Source organism: Vulpes lagopus, chromosome 13 (genome assembly GCF_018345385.1).
Source record: "Vulpes lagopus strain Blue_001 chromosome 13, ASM1834538v1, whole genome shotgun sequence".
In the NCBI taxonomy this organism is placed as follows: Eukaryota; Metazoa; Chordata; class Mammalia; order Carnivora; family Canidae; genus Vulpes; species Vulpes lagopus.
This window is the reverse complement of record NC_054836.1, coordinates 60579986-60604738: the sequence shown is the minus strand read 5'-3', so window position 1 is coordinate 60604738 and position 24753 is coordinate 60579986. Positions and strand designations below refer to the sequence as shown.

The window sequence follows — 24753 nt, the reverse complement described above, 5'->3', positions numbered from 1 at the left end:
TGTGTTTCAGCTGGCAATTTTAACCATTCTCCTCCACCTACCGTATATCGAACCAGGGCAGGCAAAGGTAAAAAGTAGATTTACAAATATTAATTTCTCTGCTTGTCCTTGTGCCTCCTTGGCACACATACTAATACAGAGATGTGACCAAAAGATCAAAGAAAGAGTAAGGGACCCTAAATTGAAAGACTGATTTGATTTCATCTAAGTAGTATTTCAAGGTAAGTGTCACTCATCAAGGGCCTTCAGATATTGGCGTGACATGTAAGCGGTCATACACTCAGTTTGACTTGCAGTTGGTCATAACTGACCCCTCTCCTGGGGTGAGAGAGTCTCGTCCCATAAGAACATCCCTCTTCCAAATGCCGCTTCCGTCCCCTCCTGGCTCCACCGTCCTCGGGTTCCTCATCTGAGAGGAGCCTGAACCGACGTGTGTCTTGAAACTGTCCCCAGCCCAGCAGCAGCGTCCCTTCCAGTAGAGTCACAGAGCGGGGACGCTGGAGAGCCCTTCCCCCTAAAAGCCCTCTTGTTCCAGGCTGACGCTGGGGCTCATGAGCAGCACCGCCTTCCTGTCCATGTGGCTCAGCAACACGTCAACCGCTGCCATGGTGATGCCCATCGTGGAGGCCGTGGCCCAGCAGATCATCAGCGCCCAGGCGGAGGTGGAGGCCACTCAGATGACCTCTCTCGGTGGATCCACCAACCATGGACTGGAGATCGACGGTATCACATGGCGCCCCAGCAGAAGCTCAAGAGGCCTGGCGTGGGTTCCACCGGCCACACCAGCAGGACGTGCATTTAACTCTCTCCTTTCTGTAGTTCCCAGTATTAATGCAAGGGAGCGGCATTGCCGCATATTTTACCTTCCTCTAATGGTTGAATCCACATGCTCTGGAAATAGAGAGAGAATCCCCGTCGGAGCCTCCAGCCCCTGAGGGAGCTCTCTCCCTCCCGCCTCTCATGGGCCCCGATTCTCAGACAGAATCGACCTTCCTGCATAATGGTGGGAATCGTTACTTCCGACATTCCATTTGGAAAGAGTATTATTACATTTGGCCGTGGTTATTTCTGGCTCTGATAAATTGCCCTGGTGGAGTGAAAAATGGTGGGGTGATATCTATATTTATAAAATGCTTTATTAAAATGAATGTTATGTCAGTACAGGTGAATTTATTTTCAGTTTCTAGTAATGCCTGCATCTTTACACACCCACACAGGCACATGCTGATAACCCTTTAAATTGTTTTTCTTTACTACTTTGCAGAAAGTGTTAATGGACAAGAAACAAATGAGAGGAATGAGAAGACAATACCAGCTCCAGGGTAAGGAATTTGACATTTTGATCAGGATTTTCTAAATTACATTTTAATAAAATTATAAACTGGGTCAATTTATTTTTCAGATACGGTAATGATGCAGGAAAAGTTTCGAGCAAGACGGAGCCAGAAAAGGTACCTTAAATGTGATTCTTTCTAAATAATTATATGTGAAATTATCTTAGACCTGCCATTAGAGGTGCATGCATTTTTTCTTTTATTTTTAGAAAGGGAGGAGGGAAGGGGAGAGAAAGAGAGAGAATCCTAAGCAGGATCCAAGCTCAGTGTGGAGTCCATCCCCGGGGCTCGATCTCATGACCCTGAAATCATGACTGGGTTGAAATCAAGAGCGAGATGCTCAACCAGCCGAGCCCCCCGGGCGCCCTGAGATGTATGCACATTAAAACCTGTTACTTCCTTCCTTGCCTAAGTCAAAGCGGGTGTAATGGTTTGATGAGTCCTCGCAGACATAGACTAAAATCAACACTCTGGTAGAAAACATGTTTGGGTTTGAGGATTAGCATCATTAGTTTCTCCTTCCACTGAGTTCATGGTGATGGGAGTTAGCATATGCAGTTTAAAGAAATATAATTCCAGTCTCAGAATGTCTCATTTTCTTAGTAAAATCTTATCAGCCCGAAAAAAAAAAAAAAATCTTATCAGCCCGAAAGCCTGATTTTCACTAGAACTATCCTTATTTCTTTCAGGTCATAAACTTAGAGCAACTCTTATTTGCCTAATTACAATCCAGTTATCTTTAGTGTCCCCAGTAAAAAATTCAGTACAGAATTTATGAATCGCTCTTGTCAAACAGATGAAGGAGTCGTAGTCATTCTAGCTATTGAAGGAAGGAAGGAGACTCTTGTAAACTATCGCATAGAATTCATTGCACCCACAATAAATCAATATAAAAATCTTATATTAAGTTGTATTGGGAGCAATAGATCTTGAGACCACTGAAAAATAATCCTGCATAGAAATGGTTTTCTGGTAACCATGGCATTAGGAATGGAGTGGGGCATATGGTCCTTCCTTCGACTACAATGCATTTACTTGCGACTCACTAGGAGAAAGAAAACCTTCTTGCTATTTACAGAAATCTTCAGGGAAAGAATGATTTCTTTGTAAACAGAATACAAATAACGAAGATACGTTTTAAGCCATTAGCTACAGTGTAAGGGTTAGGGGCTTTAAAGATGAGTATTGAATATATATTTATGAGAACATTATCATCTTTAGGAATAGAAATAATTCTTTTAAAACAGAAAATCAATAGTACGTGAGGTATATTACAGAAGAATACATTACAAATGAGCTTTAAATATCATGAAAATTGGCAAGCATAAACAGAAAGAATATCCTTGCACACAGTAACTTTCTCACGGTTAACTTTAGAAACCCACTTTTCTGGCACGATGCCTAAATTTTGGGTCAAGCCCCTTCAAATCAACCTGACATCTAACACTGTCCTCGGCATTTTTAGGAGGGTCCATTGGTGAAAAGACCTGGCCCTTACTGTAAGCAGCTCAGAGTCTAGTGGGGAACATGGACTTAAAAAAAAAAAAGAAAGAAAAAAATGTGTGACATAAATAAATCCTACGACAAAGGCATGCACAGCGGCTGAGTCTTCCAAAGGTGGAGGGACTCACTGAATCGGGGTATCGCAGGACGGGGTGCGAGTGAAAGGAACGTGAGTCCAGGAGGAGACAGCACGTTTCGGCAGCAGAGTGCAGGCTCCGTGTATGCAGGCGCCTTGTCTGCGTCGTTGACCACCTCATCCCCTGGCGCGCTTCATCCCCTAACACAGGGTAGATGCTCAGTAGATCCCTATCCTGGTTAATTAACTAACGAGTGGAAAGATAAGAGGTATTCTAATTAGAAAAAACAATGAATTCAAGGACCCAAGTATGTAGAGAGCAGGGCTCCTTCAGGAAACGTCTGTACTGCAGGTGCCAGGGCTGAGTTATGGTGAGTGAGATGCCTGGAGAGCTCGGGCCGCGTTAGACACGGTTGGTGAAGGCAGCCGACAGCGCAGAGCTTGTCTCAGAGACCTTAGGAATCGCTGAAGCTGGAGAGCAGCACGGTAGGTTCTGCCATTGAGAGACTCACTATGGCAACAATTCGAAGGGCAGAGGGTGTGAACCTAACTGGACTTTTTGATTAATCAGACTTTGAAGACAAGAGAGAGAAACGTAGAGAAGACGCTTTGCTGGAATAAACTTGGTAAAGGTAGGCTGTGACGCCACTGCTTGAGAAGGGGAACGCAGAAGGAGGAATAACTCTCCAGGGGGGCAAAAGTAAGGCAATTTGGGTACATCATAGGCAATAAGGATTGACTTCTGAGTTTGGGGGAAGAGAGCAAGGAAGGCCTTTAAACAATGATTCTATGGTCTTTCTAGAACTCAAGGTATAAAAATTCAGTTTCGTGTAAAAGAAAAATTAAAGGATGACTTTTTACTTTACAAAAGTGTTCTTTATTAGAGATACGTGAAAGTATTACCTGCTTTTGGTGTCACATTAAAAAAGTGTTGCCAAGACCAATGTTAAGGAGTATGTGCCTATGGTTTCTTCTAGGAGCTCTACAGTTTGGGGTCCTTAATTCATTTTAAGTTAATCTTTGTGAGGAGTACAAGATAGGAATCCAATGTTATTCTTCTGCACGTGGTTATTGAATTTTCCCAACACCATTCATTGAAGAGACATGTCCTCACTGGGTATCTTGGCTCCTTGACACATGTGGGTTCACTGTATACGTGAGGATTTATTTCTGGGCTCTCAATCCTGTTGCATTGGTCTGTGTGTCTGTTTTTATGCCAATTCCAGACTATTGTGATTATACAGCTTAGTAATATAGTTTGAAACCAGGAAGTGGGATACCTTCAGCTTTGTTCTTCTATCTCAGGATTGCCTTGGCTATTTATGGAGATCAGTTTCGTTTTTGGTGGAAAGAAAGCAAGGGTTGGGAACTAAAATTTATCAGCCCTAAAATTCTTGTTAATAAAACTGCAAATTTCTGATGTAGATGATGAGGATGATGATGATGATGATGATGATGATGATGATGATGATGATATTTTTGCCATTACTTTGGCTGCTGATGGTGATGATTACATGTTGGTTTTAAAGATGGTGGATAGTCACTAGTCCCTTAGATTCCAGAAACTGATTAAAGAATAGTCATCTTCCAATGCTGCATATCTAAAAATAGATGTTTTCCATGACTCGCCAAGTTCTGTTCTTATCGTAGGCCATGACCCAAAGATTAGCAGAGCTTCCTACTTGTGTCCAGAATAAACGTGGTGGGTAGATACTTAGCCTGTAAATCCTGCATGACTCCAAAAGAAGTTAAAATATTTTTTTGAGAAGAAAAGGGACAAAAAGAATGGAATACACTAAAAGGACACTGGCAGTACATGGAGAAATATATTTGTCAGGTTCCAGTGAGAAAACTGAGAGACCAGTCATCATCACTCATATTATTTCCATTTTTTTACATACCAAAAGAAGAATGAAATTGCTAGATTTTTCCCTTCCTCACAAGCACCAGTATCATTCAAAGAGATATCCCAGATTTTTATACTAGCTCCATTTCTAAACTCCAGGCATCTTCAAATGAAAGGAATCGGAGAATCGGTTCGCTTTTAATGAAAGGTCTAAGATAATTGTTTTCCATTCATCTTATATAATTTGTAGTTCTCTAAAGGGAAAAGTTCAAAGGAAAAATTTCTTTGAACAAATTAAATATTGCTTTTTAATTGAGTGTTTAGTTTGGGGGTGAAATTCCTTATTTTTGAAAACCGAATTATGTTAAAGAACACTGTTTAATGTTCTCCAAGAATTCAAAGAACCGTATTAACGGTAATAAGCACGGTTCATAATATCATGGGCTAGGGTCATTGGTTCTGCCAAGTTAGGGGATATCAAATCTAGAATTTCTGGTGTCTATCAAATGTAAACAGGAGTTTATCCTCCTTGATTATGCTTCAATTCAATGCTGGGTGAAATTGGGTGGCAAGGTCAATGTCAGTCCTCACCTGACACAACCTACGTGTCTTCTTTCACTCATCCAGCCAAGTCCTGTAGTTTATAGAGAGATGATGACAGAGAAAGAGCAGCATCGAAGTGACAGTAGATAACAGGTGTTGGCAAGGATGTGGAGAAACGGGAGCCCTGTGCACTCTCGGTGGTGTAAACTGGTGCAGTCACCACAGAAGGCAGTACAGAGGTTCACTAAAACATTAAAAATGGTATTACCATATGATAATAGATAATCCCACTTCTGGGTATAGATCCAAAGGAAATGAAAACAAGATCCCAGAGAGATATCTGCGCGTATGTTCATTGCAGCATTATTCGCATTAGCTACAATACGGAGAACGTGTCCACCGACGGATGGATGGATACATGCGTTATGCGTATTCAGTGGAATGTTATGGAACAGAAGGAAACAGAAGGAAATCCTGCCATTTGTAAGAACATGCATGAAATTTGAGGACATTCGACTAAGTGAAAGAAGACAGGCAGCAAAGTACAAATATAGTGCGGTAGCATTTATATGTGGAATCTAAAGAAAATAAAAAGTCAAACTCATAAAAACAAAGAGTAAAGAAGTGGTTGTCAAGGGTTGAGGGATGGGGTGCAAACTTGTGGCTGTAAGACGGATAAGCTCCAAGCGTATAAAGTTAAAGTATACTTGGCAGTGTTGTATGGTGGAAGTTGGTTAGGTGGGGTGATGGTGCTTGAATGTCCGACGAAAGAAAGAAAGAAAGAAAGAAAGAAAGAAAGAAAGAAAGAAAGAAAGAAGAAGAAGAAGAGAAGAGAAAAGAAGAGAAGAAGGAGAAGGAGGAGGAGGAGGAGGAAGGAAGGAAGGAAGGAAGGAAGGAAGGAAGGAAGGAAGGAAGGAAGGAAGGAGAGGGACGTGGAGGGTGTGCTGATTGGCTGGATTGGGGTAATGTCTACATGTCTCAGGTCACAGCCAGGTGGCTGGGTGTCCGTGTGGCCGTGAGAGGATCACCCCTATCCTTCGGCAGCACCTGGGTGCTCACCCACTTCCTGTGTTTGGCTCTTGCACGTGTGGGGCCTGCGCTCTGGGCACCTCCGGCCGGGCAGGCAGCGCGGGCCCCTGCAGTGGCCGAGCGTGGCCTCGGATGCCAGCCGGGTCATCTCAGGGCGGGCCGTGTGCACCCGTGTGCCCTGTGGCCTCTCCTGATGGGGCAGCGTCCTCGGCCTCTGGGAGGAGAAGTGGGGCTTCTAGAAGAAACCGTAGCCCCCTTACTTCCTAGACCAACAGGGAGATCACATTTCCGTCCAGAACCCGGGCGCCTGTCACCCCCAGTGTGTAGCAGAAGCCTGGGCTCGTCCGGCCACGGTGGAGAGCGCGTGGGGCAGCAGCCGGCCCGGTCCGCCTGGAATCACACCCCGAGGACTTCCCGATTCAGGACGGAAGCGGGTGAGGTGAATTCACTCCTGAGTGAAGAATTTTTTTGACATTCGCTGTAACGAGGAGAGGGGACCCGGCAGCAGCCCGGGCCCACGACCTCCCCGTGGTCCCGGTTGTCGTCGAGGTCAAAGGCCCGGCTCCTTCGGTGTCTGCGCTCAGGCGTGTTTCCACACAACGTTGTGCTGTTGAAACGACCGCTGAGAAGAGCTTTGGTCCCACGAGTCTTCCATCTGTGAGTCCCCGAAACGGGGGTCCTGGCATCTGGAGCTAAGGGTGGGCCGGGGGGCCGGGGGGAGCCTCCCACGGCCGCGTCTGCTCTCCGGGGGACCTTGTCTTCTCCACCCTCAGCAGCGTGTTTCCGAGCGTCCTCCAAGAGCATTCCCTAAAGCAGGAAAACATTCATTTTGCTTTGTCCCCAAATGGCTTTTGCACTTGATCATGAAATATGTGAAATAGACACACATTTATTAAACGCAACAGAAAGAATTTAAAGGATATAAAAATGCACGAAATGGTGTACCTCACACCCCAGCTTAACTAATTCCGAAAAGTCTCGGGGCCTTGTCTGGTTCCGCCTCCTCTGCTCAGTCACTCGCCGGTCCCCTCGCCCAGACACACAGGCCGGAGGGTCGTGTCAATCATTCTCTCGTCCTCTTTTCGGTGTTTCTGCTCGTCCTGGTTACCCCTTCATCACCACAGAGCCCCCAAATAGCAAGAGTCTTAACGAGAGAGAAGTAAGCGGGCAGGGCGGCTCCACATCACCGGGCCCGACTCTGCCTCCCAGCTCCGAGGCCTCAGCACCAACAACCCCCCGGGGCAAGATCGCTGCCTCCCCTCGCCCTCCCCATCCTCTACTCCAGCTCACAGGAAGAGGAGAACGCAGAAGGCAGAGGCTCCCAGGAGTTACTCTATCACTTTCCTGGCTTTAGGATTAATTACATTTTCCATTTCTTCTTGAGTTGTATTTTTCCAGGATCCGTATGCCTTCCGTCCTGCGGCTAATAGCATATGGTGTTTATAATATCACCAAGACCAATTTAATTTCTAAAGTATTTTTAGTTATAGATTTTGTCATTGCTAATATTTCTACTTAATCTTTTAAGCTTTTTTTTTCAATAGTCTTTCAAAAATTAGTTTTATTAGTCTTACGAGTCTTGTCAAAGAACTGACTTTTGTCTCTTTGATCATATTTTATAAGTATTCTAATTTATTCATTTCCTCTCTTTATTATTTTGTTTTACTTTATCTTTACATTCATTCTGCTGCTCTTTTAGTTTTTATTTTTTTATTATTTTTTTTTCTTTTACTTTTTAAATTAGACATTCACATTATGAAACGTGAGCTTTTCTTCTCTTCCAAAGTAAGGATTTAAGGAGATGAATTTTCTCCCATTAACTTAGCTCCATCACATATTTTTCAGTTCTTTGTATCTTCTGGATTTCTGTTATACTAGATTCTTCCCTTCATGAGTTGCTTAGAAGTGCATTTTAAAATCTGAAATAAATGAGACTTTTGTGATACTTTTTGTTCTTCTGTTTTTATTTCTGACTTCATTTTACTGTGCTCAGAAATTGTTTATATGACATCAGTTCTTGTTGAGGCAGATTTATGGGCTAGCACATGGTCAATTGTGATAAATGTCTCGTCGTGCTTAAAAAGAATTGTATACTCTCAACTTACTGGGAGCAATATTTTCCAAAAGTCTGTTAAATCAAGTTTGCTGGTTGTTTTTCAAATTGTCTGTGACCTGATTTTTTGTCTACTTAACCCAGCAGTTAATGAAACTGTTTTGTTAAAAATCTCCCTCTAGGTTATGGATATGACTATTTCTCCTGCTAGTTCTGTCAATTTTGGTTTCTATATACTTTGGACTTATTTAGATTATGTTATTGTGTCCCTACCAGTTTAGAATGTTTATATATTCCTGGTTAATTAATGCTTTTACCATTTTTCAGTGCCCCGATGTTTTGGGGTCTTAGAGTTTATTTGTCTGATGCTAATGAAGCAATGCCAGCTTGCTTGCTTTCTTCTTTCTTTCTTTCTTTCTTTCTTTCTTTCTTTTTCTTTTTCTTTTTTTTTTTTGGTACTTATTTTCATTCCAATATAGTTAACATACAGTGTTATATTAGTCTCAGGTGTACCACACAGTGATTCAACAGTTCTCTATATTAGTCAGTGCTCATCATGACCAGTGTATTCTTAGCTCCCGTCACCTATTTTACCTATTTCGCCCATCCCTCTGCCCACCTCCCCTATGGTAACAACTAACTTGTTCTCTATGGTTAAGATTATTTTTTGGTTTGTCTTTTTTTTTTCTTTGTTCATTTGTCTTGTTTCTTAAGTTCCCTGTATGAGTAAAATTGTATAATATTTGTCTTTCTCTGACTTATTTCACTTAGCATTATACCCTTTAGATCTATCTATGTTGTTGCAAATGACAAGATATCATTTTTTTTGCTAATATTCACACACACACACACACACACATATACGTATGTCATATCTTCTTTATCCATTCATCAGTTGATGGACATTGGGCTCTTTGTGTAGTTTGGCTCTTGCTGATAATGCTGCTGTAAACATCGGGGTGCAGGTGTGCCTTTGAATCAGTATGTTTGTATCCTTTAGGTAAATACCCAGTAGTACAATTGCTGAATCACAGGGTAGCTCTATTTCTAACTCTTTGAGCCCCCCCGCCCCCGCCACTGCTCTCCACAGTGGCTATACCAGTTTTCATCCCCACCCACAGTGCGACAGGGTTTCCCTTTCTCCACATCTTCACTGACATCTATTGTTTCCTGTGTTAATTTTAGCCCTTCTGAGGGCTGTGAGGTGGTGTCTCCTTGTGGTATTGATTTGCATTTCCCTGATGATGAGGGATGTGGAGCACCTTTCCATGTGTCTGTTGGCCATCTGGATGTCTTCTTTGGAAAAATATCTATTCATGTGTTCTGCCCTTTTTTTTTAACTGGATTGTTTGCTTTTGAGATATTGAGCTATGTAAGTATTGAAATAGTAGGTTTCCTTGAGACTTCTCTGGAAATTCCTTAAGTCTTGAGTTGCAGCTTCCTAGAAGAGCTTTTATATTATTGTTTTTATTTTAACAGACAGGTAACACTAATTTAGGCTAAAAATGCTCATGATTAGGAGTTTTTAGGCTACATTTTGTTTTCCTGTAAGTCAGCATGAGATTTCCTTATTGTCAACTTTTGCAGAGGACACCAGCTTTATGCGTATTTTCCTGTAGGGTTCCTCATAGATGATGGGCCTTAGGCATTATCTGCCATATCCAGCTCTTTCTGGAAAAAAAAGATTGAGATTCTCAGATCAAAAAGCTGCCTAGTTACTCACTTAAGATTCCCACTTTCACTTGATTTAGGGTCAAGGCAAATTCCCTATTTTTGCATAGTTTTGAGATACATTTTTAACGTGCTTTTTAAACATTTTATTTAACAGGAAATCTGATTTGTCATGCTGTGGAAAAGAAAAATACTATATTATTTATTATATATTATGTCAGTCATTTTTACTGCTATAGAAAGAAAAAGATTTTTTTCTAATACATATTTATTTTTGGATATTCACAAATAAATTACAAAGGAAGCTTCTAAATATTTAACATATAGGATAATAGCATTTTATAAAATAAATCTTTGATTTAATTATGATTTTTGATATTGCTGAAAAAATAGAATTTTTATAAAGAGTCCTCAGGTCTTAGTGTTTAATTTTAAAGACCTTTCTATTCATCATACTATTACTATGTAAACTAATATTCCAATTCACAATATGCAGCATAATTCGTTATTAACTACAGTGTATATTAATCATATTTCCAGGAGTCTTATTGATAACTTCAGTTTTGTTACCAACTGCTCTGAGTTTTTCAGGTTATTACAGACTAGATTCTTACCAGAGCTTCATGATGAGTTCATATCAACAGTAGGAGAAGGGTCTCTCCTCCTATTTTCTTGCCGTTCACTTATGTATTATCTTTATTCTGGGCTTTCTTTACATGAATAATTTCCTATAGAAATCATTTAAAGCCACATGCACGTTATGAGAGGGCTGTTTTAATTAAAACTAGAAAGTGTAACTGTTATTCACTTAACCAAGCACATGTAAACTCAATATGCTGAGAGCAAAGAGGGAGATAGGGCCCCGCTGTCAATCGCTCCTCACACTATTGAGCTTTTCCTCCCCCCATCTTTCCCTATATCACCCGCTGACATATAGACCATGAACGGAGGTCAGTCCGTGCAATGATTATTAGTTAAGATTAATCTATTTTTTAATGTAAGAGAAAGGTTGCATCTTCCAGTAAGATGCTAGATTGAATACACCCATTTACCTTCAGTATCTCCTAAATCTCCATTAAAACAGGAACAAATAGACCTTTTAAGTCATAAGTCACGATTATGTAAATGTCAAGAGAAGAGATGACAGCAAAATCATTTTGGAAGCTGGAAAGTAAAAGGATAGATATGAAATGACTCAGTTATCTCATAAAAGTGGAATCCTAAATCAACAGTGAGGAGAGGCAATGAACAATCCAGGTTACATAGCAGCAGCCTTCAAAGTTTTTAAAATGTTGAAAATCAGGGGTAAAAAACTGCTTATGAAAACAGATGAATGCCCAGATTTTTCCTCAACTCCACACAGATGCAACTGCTTCTCTTCCACCAAACACCAGTGTCCTCTTCAGACCAGTAAAGCAGAGAGTAAGGAGAATCAGGCACAGTTCAGGTCACAGAGGGTTTCACGATGAAGGGGGGGGCGTTGAGAGGCAGTTTACCTGCAGAATGGGGGAAACCTTGCTTCTACTCCACTAGTTCCAGGATCCAGGCCTGTCCCTTCCAGGCGTCAGCAGGCAGGACGTCAGGAGATCCTCTCCTGGTGAATATAATCAGCATAAAGGAAAGGTGAAAATAAAAAAAAGAAAAGAAAAGGTGAAAATATATACAATTGGATTTTCTCAGAGAAAGAAGAGGCCCAGTCAGAGGTACTGCAGCGAAGCCCACAGTCAACAACTCCCAAAGCAGGGGTACAGAGCTTCCAGACAGCTTTTCAGGGTCTCAAATATAAGCAAACAGTGAGAAGGTCCTGGATAGCTGAAGAAAACCTCGGGCATGAAAGTTCCAAAGAAGCAAAAAGAAAGCAGAAAGCTGCAGGAAACAGGGACTATGCAAGAAGAAGGAAAACACAGGAAAGGAAACTATCATTAATATATTCAGAGGAAAACAAAGGAATTGCATTCATGGAATATGAATATCCTTTTATTTTTCATAACATAGATATGTTGTTTTATTTTTGCTTTTTTTTTACAAACAAATGTAGCATACGATATGCTGTCTTGTACACTCCTTTTTTAATTTTAATTTTTTTAATTTTAATTTTTTAATAAATTTACACCCTCTTCACGTATTTATCTGACCCGCTGCCTCCAGCAACTACTAATCTGTTCTCTGCATCTATGAGCTTGTTCTTTTGTGTGTTTTTGTATTTGTGGGTATTTTTTTTTTTAAAGATTCTACTTGTGAGAGAGATCATGTATTTGTCTTTCTCTGACCTATTTCAGTTAGCACAATGCCCTTGATCTCCATCTGTGTTGTCACAAATGGCAAGATTTTGTTCATTTTTTTGTGGCTGAGTAATAGTCCACTGTGTACATTTACCACAATTTCTTTATCCATTTACCCACCAATAGACACTTAGGTTGTTCCCATATCATTGCTGTGGCAAATAATGTTGCAATGAACACAAGCATAATATTTCTTTTTGAGTTAGTGTTTTCATTTTCTTTTGATAAATACCCCAAAGTAGAATTGCTATGTCATGTTGTAGTTCTATTTTAAGTTTTTGAGGATCTTGAATACTGGTTTCCATAGTGGCTGCACCAATTTACGTTCCCACTGTCAGTGCACAAGGGTTCCTTCTTCTCCACATCCTCACCAACACTTATTATTTCTTGTCTTTTTGATAATAGTTATACTAAAAGGTATGAGGTGATAGCTCATTGTGGTTTTGATTTGTATCTCCCTGATAATTAATGATATGGAGCATCTTTTCATGTGCCTATTGGCCATTTGTAAGTTTTCTTTGGGAAAATGTCTGTTCAGACCTGCCCTTTTTTTTTTTTAGAATTTATTTATTTATTCATGAGACACACACAGAGAGAGAGAGAGAGAGAGAGAGAGAGAGAGAGGAAGAGACATAGGAAGAGGGAAAAACAGGAGGGGAGCCTGATGCAGGACTCGATCCCAGGACCCCAGGATCATGCCTTGAGCCAAAGGCAGATGCTCAACCGCTGGGCCACCCAGGTGCCCCCTTCTGCCCAGTTTAAAATCAAATTGTTGATTTTAAAAATAAAATTGGTGTTTTTTGCTATTGAGCTGTATGAAATCTTTATATGTTTCGGTAAATAGCCTTTTATCAGAAATACAATTTGAAAATATTTTATCTCGTTTAGTAGGTTGTCTTCATTTTTTTTATGGTTTCCTTTGCTGTGCAGAAACTTTTTAGTATGATGTAGTCCTACTTATTTATTTTTGCTTTTGTTGTTTTTGCTTTTGGTGTCAGATTGAAGAAATTATCACTAAGCCCTATGTCAAATAACTAACCATCTATGTTTTCTTCTAGGAGTTTTATGGTTTCAGGTCTTATGTTCAAGTTTTTAATCTATTTGGAATTAATTTTTGTGTATGCTGTAAGATTGTGGTAAAATTTTATTGTTTTGCATGTGACTGTCCAGTTTTTCCAACACCATTTATTGGAGAGTCTGTCCTTTCCACATTATATATTCTTGGCTCCTTTGTCATAAATTAATTGGCTATATCTATGTGGGTTTATTTTGGGGCTCTCTATTCTGTTACACTGATCTGTGTCTATTTGTATGCAAATAGCATACTATTTTAATTGCTGTAGATTTTTAATATAGTTTGAAATCAGGCAGCATGATGCCTCTAGTTTTGTTCTTTCTCAAGATTACTGTGACTATTCAGGTTTGTTTTTTTTTTTTTGTGGTTCCATACAATTTTAGGATTGTTTGCTCTTGTTTTTGAAAAATGTCATTGGAATTTTGATATCAAATTTTCATCAAAACTGTAGATTGTTTTGGGTAGTTTGGGTCCTAAAGATAGTTTTGAGTAGTATCAATTTTAACAATATATAGTCTTCAATATACAGATATTTCCCATCCTTGGTTTAATTTATTTCTAGATATTTTATTTTGGGGGGCAATTATAAATGATGTAGTTTTCTTTGTTTCTCTTTCTGACATTTCATTTTAGTGTATAGAAATGCAACAGATTTTTGCACATGGATTTTGTATCCTGCAGTGTTGCTGAATTTTTTTATTAGTTCTAACAGTGTTTTGATGAAGTCTTTAAGGTTTTCTATATATAATAACATTTCATCTACAAATGGTGACAGTTTTACTTCTTTTTGATTTTGGATGGCTTTTTCTCCCTTACTTAATTGTTCTGGCTGGGATTTCCAATACTATATTGAATAGAAATGGTGAGAGCAGGCAACCTTGTTTGTTCCTGATCTTAGGAGAAAGACTTTAAGCTTTTTATCTTTGAGTATGATGTTAACCGTGGGCTTGTCATATATGGTCTTTTTGATGTTGAGATATATTTCCTCTGTACCCACTTTATCATAAATTGATGTTGAATTTTGTTAAACATGTTTTCTACATTTATTGATATGATCATATTATTTTTATAAATTTTACCTAATAATGGTATATGATTTTTTTAACGTATTCTTTAATTTGGCTTGCTACAATTTTGTTGAGGATTTTTGCCTCTATGTTCATCTTGGATAGTGATGTGTAATTATCTTTTTTTTTTTTTGTAGTGTCCTTGAATGGTCTTGGTATTAGGGTAATGCTGGCCTAGTAAAATGAGTTTGGAAGATTCTCTCCTCTTCTATTTTTTGGAAATTTGAGAAAGATTGGCATTGATTATTCTTTTAATGTTTGGTAGAATTTATCAATGAAGCCATTTAGTCCTGGACTTTTTTGGTTGAGAGACTTTGGATTACTGACTCAATCTCCTTACTAGTAATCTGTCTGTTCACATTTTCTATTTCATCATGATTCAGTGTTGGTACAATGTGTGACTCTAGGAATTTATCCATGAGTGGCATTCTTTAAAAGAGGACCAAGAAGACAAAAAATAAAATATGAATATAAATAAAATAAATATATAAAATGTAGTTAAAAAGATATAAAAATATATCGTAAATGGAAAATCTAGTAGAAAAATGGCAAGAAACAAAGTAAGAGAACCATAGGAAATTTCAGAAAAAGAATAGAGGAAACTGAGGAGACTACATCAAAAATTGAAGGAAATTTCCATAGTGTAAGAATGTAATCCCACTGGGTGCCAGCCAAGAGTTGAAACACACATTGAGAAGGTTATTGATAGTTCAGAATATTATGAGAAAAGAGAAAATCCTAAAAATTTTCAGAAAAATGACAACACTGATTCATTAAAAAAGATAAAAAATATGAATGCTTAAAGACTTCTCTATAGCAACACAGGAAACTCAAACAATCGGAAAAGGATGCCTTCAACATTTGGCATGATGTTTATTTTCAAACTTGAAATCAATATCCAACCAAGCTATCAATGAAGTAGGAAGACTGACTGAAGTTGAGATAAATCTTTGCAGATCCAGAGAGAAAAATGCTCGGAGTTAGGACAGGTTAGGAACGTCCTGGAAGACATGCTCTAAGACAATGAAATGGGTAGAATATTTGATGTAGATTAAGTATCTTACTTGATTGTTCTGAGAGAAGATTTAAACAACCATGGAATGTTTGGAGTCATTTAGTGGTTATTCAGAAAACCAAGCGAAACTTACCAAGCAAGCCAGGAGGGGTAGAGCAGGAGTACGGAACAGGAAAAATAATATAGGTCATATTTCTCAGAAGTTCATGGATTTCTACTCGACAACATTCTAAATGTTGAACTCCGCTCTAAGTAGGATTATCACGTAGCTGTAATAGGAGGAGGATGGGGACATGAAGTTTAAGTGTGTTGGGTGGTCGAGTGTATCAACGAAAGCTAAATCCTCATCATCTAACAGTGGAAATCTAACCATAATGCCTACAACTGAGAAATCAATATGTGATACCAGATGGATCTAATGCAAGTAAATATCCAAAAAGAGCTAGATTTTAACCTGGCTTTTTGGCAAGCAGAAAATGATTAGTGATATTTCTTACAAGTTGTCTCACATTATTATTCAACCATAAATAGAAACCCTAACGGTTTCATGCCACTGTCCCCCCAGTGAGTTGTCTTGTACAGCGTTGGAGACCCCGGGCTTAGCCCCCGTGGTTCACGGATGGAGTGTTGAGTAAGCCCCTGGGTCTGCACCCCTAACCACCAGGTAGCAATAGTGAGGCATCCCTGTTCTTCGTACCACATTAATTTCTGAATACTTTCTGCACTAAGGGGTCTACAATTCTTTCATATATTGGAAAGACTTTTTATGGTTGTAGAAGATACAAAAAGTATCAAGAAGGCAGAAGATATCCCCAATCCCATTGTTAATATTTTGACATATTTCAGTTTAGTCTATTCCTGGGCATTTTATGTGTGTGGACATATTTTTATCATAAAAACTACATCCTTCTGTATATTTAATTTCACATAAGTCCTCTGTTGTGAAACAGTATAAAACAAGCATTTTCCCATTCACAGTATGTCCATGGCAATGCCCTTCGGTCACCTTAGCACAGGAGGTTCCCTCTAGCCATGCCATCCCCGACTGCCTCATCCCCTACAGCTTCATTCCTCTAGATGTTTTGCTTCTCCTCCCTTCTTGGGTAGGAATCTTTTTTTCTCTCCAAAACTCTTGGGAAAAGATATACCACACACATGCACACACAGACACACACACACACAAACACCAAATTCCTCCTCCACTTATGGAAAAATGTCGTGTTTATTCTGTTGTCCTGATATCTGCAAACACATGCTCTTAACTTTCCAAATGATTTATTCCAGATCCCTTTGGGCCTAGGTCAAACTCTTGGTCTCAGGTTGAAACTAGTGTCTTAGGCAAAAGACTAATCTGTTGATGATCCACCCTTCCTTTGTTTTTGTAGTTTCTGTACTAATAGTTGGCTCAATTAACGGCTCATCTCAGGCTTTCCTAAGAGCTCTATTATTCTGCCATTGACCTTCCCAACTGTCTCTCTGGTCCTCAGTCTTTACCCCTTACTACAGCATCATCTCTTCAACCAGCCCAGCAATCACATGCCCTAAGCGAAAAACCGTAATAGAGCTGACCAGAAGGCGTTCATGTTTACTGGCAAGATAATACAGACATTGCCCTCGATCCCACCTCCCAACGCCTGCACTTACTCCTCAACATGTATTATGGTATATTAGCATTACAATTTACTGCAGAATTTAAATTCACCCTGAACTTTTAATGTGTTTCTAAATTGTAATATTTGCATAAATATCACCTAATATATGTCTTAAAGGTCTATACATAGGAAAAAGTATGAGAAATCCACAAAGGATAAAGCATGGCAAATATATTAGTATTTTCTTATTTTGATTCTTTAATTTTGTATCTACCCATACCTTTTAATCATTATGTTTTATATACACATATATATGCATATGCATATATTTGCAATTAAGAAAGTTTAAGTGTGGTGAGAATGTACATTACATCTTTAAGTTCCCATTCTTATGTTCAGTTTAATAATATCCAAATTATATATCACTTCCTGGTTTCTGTTGCTTTTTTCTACAGTAAAATAGTTAATATTTAAGCCCCAAATTTCAGTTGCCACTTAGTACTACACTATAAGAATTTTTAAACTTATTTTGCTATTTTATTTACATACCATTTGTTTTTCAAGTTTTCAATGGAAACTGTTACCATGGAAAATATAAAACATTCCCATGTATGAAATATAAGACAAACAAGATATTTATAAATTAATTTGTTTGGGGTGAAGAGTAGACACCCCAGGGAGCTAACTTTTAAATTAATTAGAACATAAAAGGCAAATTATAATCCAATGCACCTGACCCTACTATGCTAGGTCATTCCCACATCCATGATGGCTTTCAGTGAGTACTAAATACTTCCTTTCCATGATTTCTTAAAAAGATCCTTCAGTGTATATATCACAGACAGCATACCTCTCTGTATGAAACAGGGTGATTCTTCTATTTGTATATTTTTAAATAAGGACAGATCGTAAATAGACAAGAATTGATACATGAAGAAATATAAGGAGGCTATTACAGTAACCCAAATCAGAGGTGATGTTGATTTATTCCAAAGTGATAGCGATGGAGATGAACATGAAATAGTCCAGACACATTTATATAGATAAAATTGACCCAATTTGGTGGGAAGGAAGAGAATGCTCTCAGGGAGGACAAGCAATATAGTATAGTGGCTGAGGGTATGAATTCTAAAGCAAGACTACATGGTTTCAAAATCCAAGTCTGCCATTTCCAGACTCTGTGACCTTGGGCAAGCCCCTGAACTTTACTCTGTCTCATGTTTTCATGTGTAAAATGTGATAAATACAGCGCTAACCTCATTCCACTGTAAGAATAACATGGATTAAATTGTTTATTTACTTTGAACTTAGAATAGTGTTTATTATATACGGAGCACACTGTGTTTGTAATTATAATGATGATGATGCTATTAGCTTATATAGGTGATCCTAAAGAAGAACTACATTTGAGGAAGAAAATAGTGGGTTTGGTCTTGAACATTTTGGGAGTGGAGTTTTATTTAAGATATTCAAGTTATGTTAAATAGTCAATTGGATATATAGGTCTAAAAGGAGAAGTCTGGGCTGAAGACCAGAATTGATGGTATGGTGTATCTACAGGCATTAAATCAGTGAAAATATATGAGATTTCCTAAGGGTAAATACTTCAGAAAAAAGAGGTAGCCGTGACAGAGTTTCATGAAACTCCAGTTTTCAGGAAGGATAAATGAAAATGAATTGGCAAGGTAAATAGAGAAACAAGCAGAGATGTGGGAGAAAAACCAGAAGAGTGAGATATCACAGAAGCCCCAAGAAGAGTTTTACAGCAGGAAGAAGTGGTTAACTCTTCTGGGTACTGTCAAGAGGTCTACAAGACTGAGACTGAGAAGTATGTGTTGGGTTTAGTAGTACATTGATAATCAAAGCAAGTGCGGTTGGGGTAGTCCTGAAGGGACGGAAGCCAGATTGGAGTGGTTAAAGGAACAGAGTCAGTGAATGTAGACGACTCTTTTGCATAGTTTGTGAAAATTGGAGGTGAGGTAGGGCCTGTGGTTTAATTGAGAAGAAGGTAACAAAGGCCGCCATTTTCTCTTTTGTAAAGATGACTTGAAAATGATGAAATGTTGGTGGCATGAAGCCAAATATTAAGCAAAGGACCACATGATGTGTAAACTTTTTTCTTGTTGAACAGAACTCAGACACAGGAACCAAGTACCGAACAAAGAAGGACCACATGATGTGTAAACTTATGTGCTTGTGTATCGCTTACTCTTCTACCATTGGTGGACTCACAACGATCACAGGCACTTCTACCAACTTGATCTTCTCTGAGCATTTCAATACGTAAGTAAAATGATTGGATCGTTGATTAAATAAATAGGCAGCACATAACTTATGAGGCTTATTCTTCACTGATTCAGAGAATCAGGAACGGAAATTGCTGTACTGAGTTAACCTTTTTTTTTTTTCATCAGGACATCTATAGGTCTAGAGACCTTCCCTTCCACTAAGAGTTAAATATGGAGGGTGTAGTGAATTAACAGGTGCCTTAAGATTCCCCAAATCAGCTCACAATAGATAGTTATGTCTGGTGGACCATTCTAATCAAATGGGAAGACTTTTCTTGTTACAAATAATACTGTGAATGATAGTTAACTAATGTGAATAGGGATTATCTGGGTAGGAAAATTTATGTAGGGTTCGGGAACTAGCATTTAAACATAAAAGATGAGAGTTGCGCACAAAGGTGCTTATTACAGAAGTCTTGCCTAGAATTCAAAAAGATTTGAAGGATTGGGCAATTGCAAGAAATGTCAGTGATAAAGTATTCTAAGGACAGACATGGGACTCTAAATATAAGTTTGCAACCGTGATGTTCATCTATTGGAGAACATGGGGAATCTGTGGGTAGAGTCAGATAACTTGGGTTAAAAAATCTGTAATTTTCAGCCACTTACTTTGTGAATTTGAACAACAAAAAGTGAATTACTCTCCCAAGACTTAAATTTTTCATATCTAAAACAGTCACAATTCAGATGATTATTGTGAGACTTAAATGAAGTAAACCATGTAAAAATACTTGATGCTATTTCTGAGAGCTATTGTAAGAATTACTGATACAATAGTTTGAAAGTCCATGCTTTCACGTGAGGACTCAAACTGAATTCTACACCCGCGGTGTGTTTTCAAATACTAACAGGACAGATGATCAGAGTTCCAGCAAGGTGGGCCACATTAAGGATGCCCTGGAACAGGATGTACGTCTTTTCACAAAAAGACTAGGGTTCAGAGTCAGGAAGACTACATTCTTCAAAGCAGATTCACAGATTTTATGACCTTTCTAAAATTATTTGCAAAATGTTGTGCATGCATAGCTTTTCTCGGGAACCTAAGACAAAAAAAAAAAGTCACACTCCATTGTCCTAAAAAGAACAAGAACTGTGTGCAAAGAGCAGTGGGATAGCAGCTGAAGACCGTCTAATACAGACCTCCATGTGTATTTATTGTTTCCACGATTGCACGTCCATCACGCATGCTCCAGGGGCCAACGTCGATAGGAACCTTACAATGGCATCTGGTTTATTAAGTGGGAGACTTCTGAAGCTCTCTGTGTCGGAGAGGATTTATCTAATGTGTCTCCTAATTCAAGACAGGGAGATGTACTTGATCTCTTTCTGAAAACTAGACTTCCATCCTTTTCCATGAGTTCCCCCAGAAAGAGATTCCACATTTTGGTCTTCTCTGAAAATCTTTTTCTAAAATGTAGACCAAAATTTTATTGTTTTACTCTTGGTGTTAGAGAACTGATGGTTTCCACCATTCTCATGAGATCGATGTTGTTGCAGTAATCCATGCTGACTTGCCCTTTGTCTGCAGTCTTGCACAATGTATCAACCAAATTTTCTTTCTTTTATTTATCTGTTCCCTTGATTCTTTGGATGCAGTAATCCATTTGCAATGACAGATTGGGAGCATTGCAGCACTTTAAGCAAAATGTTTCAGTAACTATTTTCCCTAATTATCTAATCTTCCAATTCTCCTATTCATGGGAATTTGGCCAAATATTCTTTAATTTAGAAAATGTTTAATATGTACTTGAAATTTAGTGAAGTTTTTTCTTCAAAAGTTTGCTTTAACATTAGAGAATTATACACAAACAGAAAGAAACTCAAAGTATCCCTTCCTGATAGAAAATACTAGAATAGAGGGGGAAAACAAACTTATATGAGGAAATATGATTGATCCTATTAAACAAGCCAGATATTTAACCCACTTTTTCTTAAACATTAGCCCCAAGATACAACCACATCTCAAAGCAACAGTGGAATGAAATGCATTAAATTTCATTGGAAAAAGTGCCAAGAACTTAGAAATACAAGGAAAAAAATATTTATATTCTTTGTCAAGATGTTTGGACCTGGAAAGAAATTGCCCTTTGTTTCCAAATCTTATGCAATAATGCCACCTTTTCCTCTTGACACTGCTTGCCATCCTTTTTAAAGCAGTATCGAGAGTCATTTTGTATAATTTCATTTGGATCTTGCCTAACTCCATGGGTGCATGAATCCTAAGAATCAGTGACTTGACATCTAGGGAAAGGTGCTATCTTACTGGTGCTATCAGTGGGAAGAGGGGAACGGATTTCAAAGCCTTTGTTTATCCATCTATTCACCTATCACTTGCAGATATAAAATGTATCATGTTTATTGACCGAGTGAATGGGTAAAGGTTTATTTTTATTTGCACTGAATAAAATTTAGCTTCCTCAGAATAAACATTTGTTCTAGGACTGATGATGTGCAAGCAAGGCACTGTTGTGAATTCTTTTGGAGAATGAAAAAAATGAAACTTGCCAGGAAGCTTTGAGATTCACTCTGGGTTCTAGACAAAATGTACATCTGTGAAAACCATTAAAAATTTTAAAACATAATAACGTTTGGTTTTTCACATGGAGGCCAGTAGGTAGGTGGTATGTGTTGGATTCCACCTGCTCCGCAGTACACACTTACTCTATATGCCCTTGCTGTGAGGGCAGCATATGGAGGTGAGTAAAGCACAGATTCTGGGCTTAACTGCCTTTGTTGAAATCCCAGCTCTTCCATTTCCAAGCTGGGTGATCTTACACTACTTACTCTCTTTAAGCTTCTTACCTTGCCAGAAAAATGGAATATTAATAACTCTCTTTTAGAGAATTGTTTAAAGTTTTTATTAAAAAATAAATAGCACTTTAAAATCGTACCTATCTCAGAGAATATGCTCAGTAAATGTTGGTTATTACTATGAGATTTGAGAAAGTTGATGTTCGTCTAGCAGACTGAAGTTCGGACTATGGTCATTCAAACCCCAAAGTCTGTCTCCCTAAAAAATCACCTCTTTAGAAACATAATTGAATATACACCCCAAAAGGGGACTGTAGCTGTATGCAGCACCCTTCAAACACTAGAGATTTGTGCAACATGGCTCAATCCTAAGAGGTAAACACCACATTTATGGAGAAAGTGAATGCAAATATTCATAAAATGAAAGCACAAAAAGTTTGTAATCATTTCTTTTTTTTTTTCCCTCAAGGCAGTAAAAGAGCCTGTGGATTTTCTTTTCTTTCTTTCTTTTTTTCCTTTACCTTTTTTTGCACTGTTTAAATAACAATGTGCAGATTGATTGGCATTCCAAGAGTCTGGGGATAGGAGACCATTTAGGAGTCTGCTACCAAAGTGCTGACAAGTGACAAGGGGCAGAACTAAACTAGTTATGAAGTGATAGGATTTAGACTCAAGATAATGTACAGGCAGAAGGTGGTGAGTAATCAGGTGTGAGGATTTAAGGGCCATGAGGCGTTAGGGCAAGTCTGGGATTTTTGCCGATCCAGCTAGATAGATGGTGATGCCACGAACTTTTAGGTTCATTGAAGAAATTAACAAATTTGATTTTAGATATCTCGGGATGGCTGCTCAGAGCCTATGCATGGTTTTTTATTTTTTTTAAATTTTTTATAAATTTATTTTTTATTGGTGTTCAATTTGCCAACGTATAGAATAACACCCAGTGCTCATCCCGTCAAGTGCCCCCCTCAGTGCCTGCCACCCAGTCACCCCCACCCCCCGCCCACCTCCCCTTCCACCCCCCTAGTTCGTTTCCCAGAGTTAAGAGTCTCTCATGATCTGTCTCCCTCTCTGATATTTCCCACACATTTTTTCTCCCTTCCCCTTTATTCCCTTGCACTATTTTTTTATATTCCCCAAATGAATGAGACCATATACTGTTTGTCCTTCTCCGATTGACTTACTTCACTCAGCATCATACCCTCCAGGTCCATCCATGTTGAAGCAAATGGTGGGTGTTTGTCGTTTCTAATGGCTGAGGAATATTCCATTGTATACAGAGACCACAGCTTCTCTATCCATCATCTGTCCATGGACACCGAGGCTCCTTCCACAGTTTGGCTATTGTGGACATTGCTGCTAGAAACATCGGGGTGCAGGTGTCCCGGCGTTTCATTGCATCTGAATATTTGGGGTAAATCCCCAACAGTGCAATTGCTGGGTCGTAGGGCAGGTCTAGTTTTAACTCTTTGAGGAACCTCCACGCAGTTTTCCAGAGTGGCTGCACCAGTTCACATTCCCACCAACAGTGCAGGACGGTTCCCTTTTCTCCGCATCCTCTCCAACATGTGTGGTTTCCTGCCTTGTTAGTTTTCCCCATTCTCACTGGTGTGAGGTGGGATCTCATTGTGGTTTTGATTTGTATTTCCCTGATGGCAAGTGATGCAGAGCATTTTCTCATGTGCTTGTTGGCCATGTCCATGTCTTCCTCTGTGAGATTTCTCTTCATGTCTTCTGCCCATTTCATGATTGGATTGTTGGTTTCTGTGCTGTTGAGTTGAATAAGTTCTTTACAGATCTTCGATACTAGCCCTTTATCTGATATGTCATTTGTAAATGGCTTCTCCCATCTGCAGGTTGTCTTTGAGTTTTGTGGACTGTTCCTTTTGCTGTGCAAAAGCTTCTTATCTTGATGAAGTCCCAATAGTTCATTTTTGCTTTTGTTTCTTTTGCCTTCGTGGATGTATCTTGCAAGAAGTTACTGTGGCCGAGTTCAAAAAGGGTGTGGCCTGTGTTCTCCTCTAGGATTTTGATGGAATCTTGTCTCACATCGAGATCTTTCATCCATTTTGAGTTTATCTTTGTGTTGCACGGGGTTTTTAGTAGGCATTTGCAAATGGAGTGGAAAACTTTGAGGGCTATGTATATATAAACCCAGAAATTAGCGTCTTGAATGTAGAAATGGTCACATAGAGAGAAGAAAGTTGAAAGAACCAAGACATGAATAGATTCTTGGGAACTATTGACAAGAAAGAAGTTGAGAAAAGTTTATCAAAGTGGGTGGAGAACCACGGGCATGGGGTGTTCTGAGGGCTAAATGAGACCTTTTTCAGAATGGAGGATGAGTTGGAACAAGCCGCGCGGTAGAAGGGTCAAGGGGGACCATGGCTAAGGGAAGGCTCCTTTCTCATGGGCGCCCTCCCGTAAGACGTGGGAGGTGGGGCAGAGCCAGGCCTGGGAGAGGGAAGATGTGAGCAGTAGGGAGGGAAACAGCTAATTGGAATGATTTCCTGTGACGCTGAGGAAGCAAAGAAGAAAAGAGCAGAGCGTGGTGTGCCCAGAGGCGGAGAGCCCTCGCGGACAAGGAGGACGTCAGTTTTGTGTTACGCTCAGGAAGGAAACTGTAAA

At 39.2% G+C, this 24753-nt stretch overlaps 1 protein-coding gene across 4 annotated transcripts in view; it reads left to right on the top strand.

Annotated features, from left to right (window-relative positions):
* The window catches only part of SLC13A1 (solute carrier family 13 member 1), a 105589-nt gene that overhangs the window by 29086 nt on the left and 51750 nt on the right, over positions 1-24753 (top strand). For all 4 annotated transcript variants that reach the window (XR_005983623.1, XM_041728254.1, XM_041728253.1 and 1 more), the window contains exons 4-7: positions 536-723; positions 1265-1322; positions 1403-1451; positions 19218-19369. Coding sequence is in view for 3 of the 4 variants with exons in the window: in XM_041728254.1 (XP_041584188.1) it covers positions 536-723; positions 1265-1322; positions 1403-1451; positions 19218-19369 (447 nt within the window). In the remaining variant the exon portion in view is untranslated. The remainder of the gene's footprint in view (positions 1-535; positions 724-1264; positions 1323-1402; positions 1452-19217; positions 19370-24753) is intronic.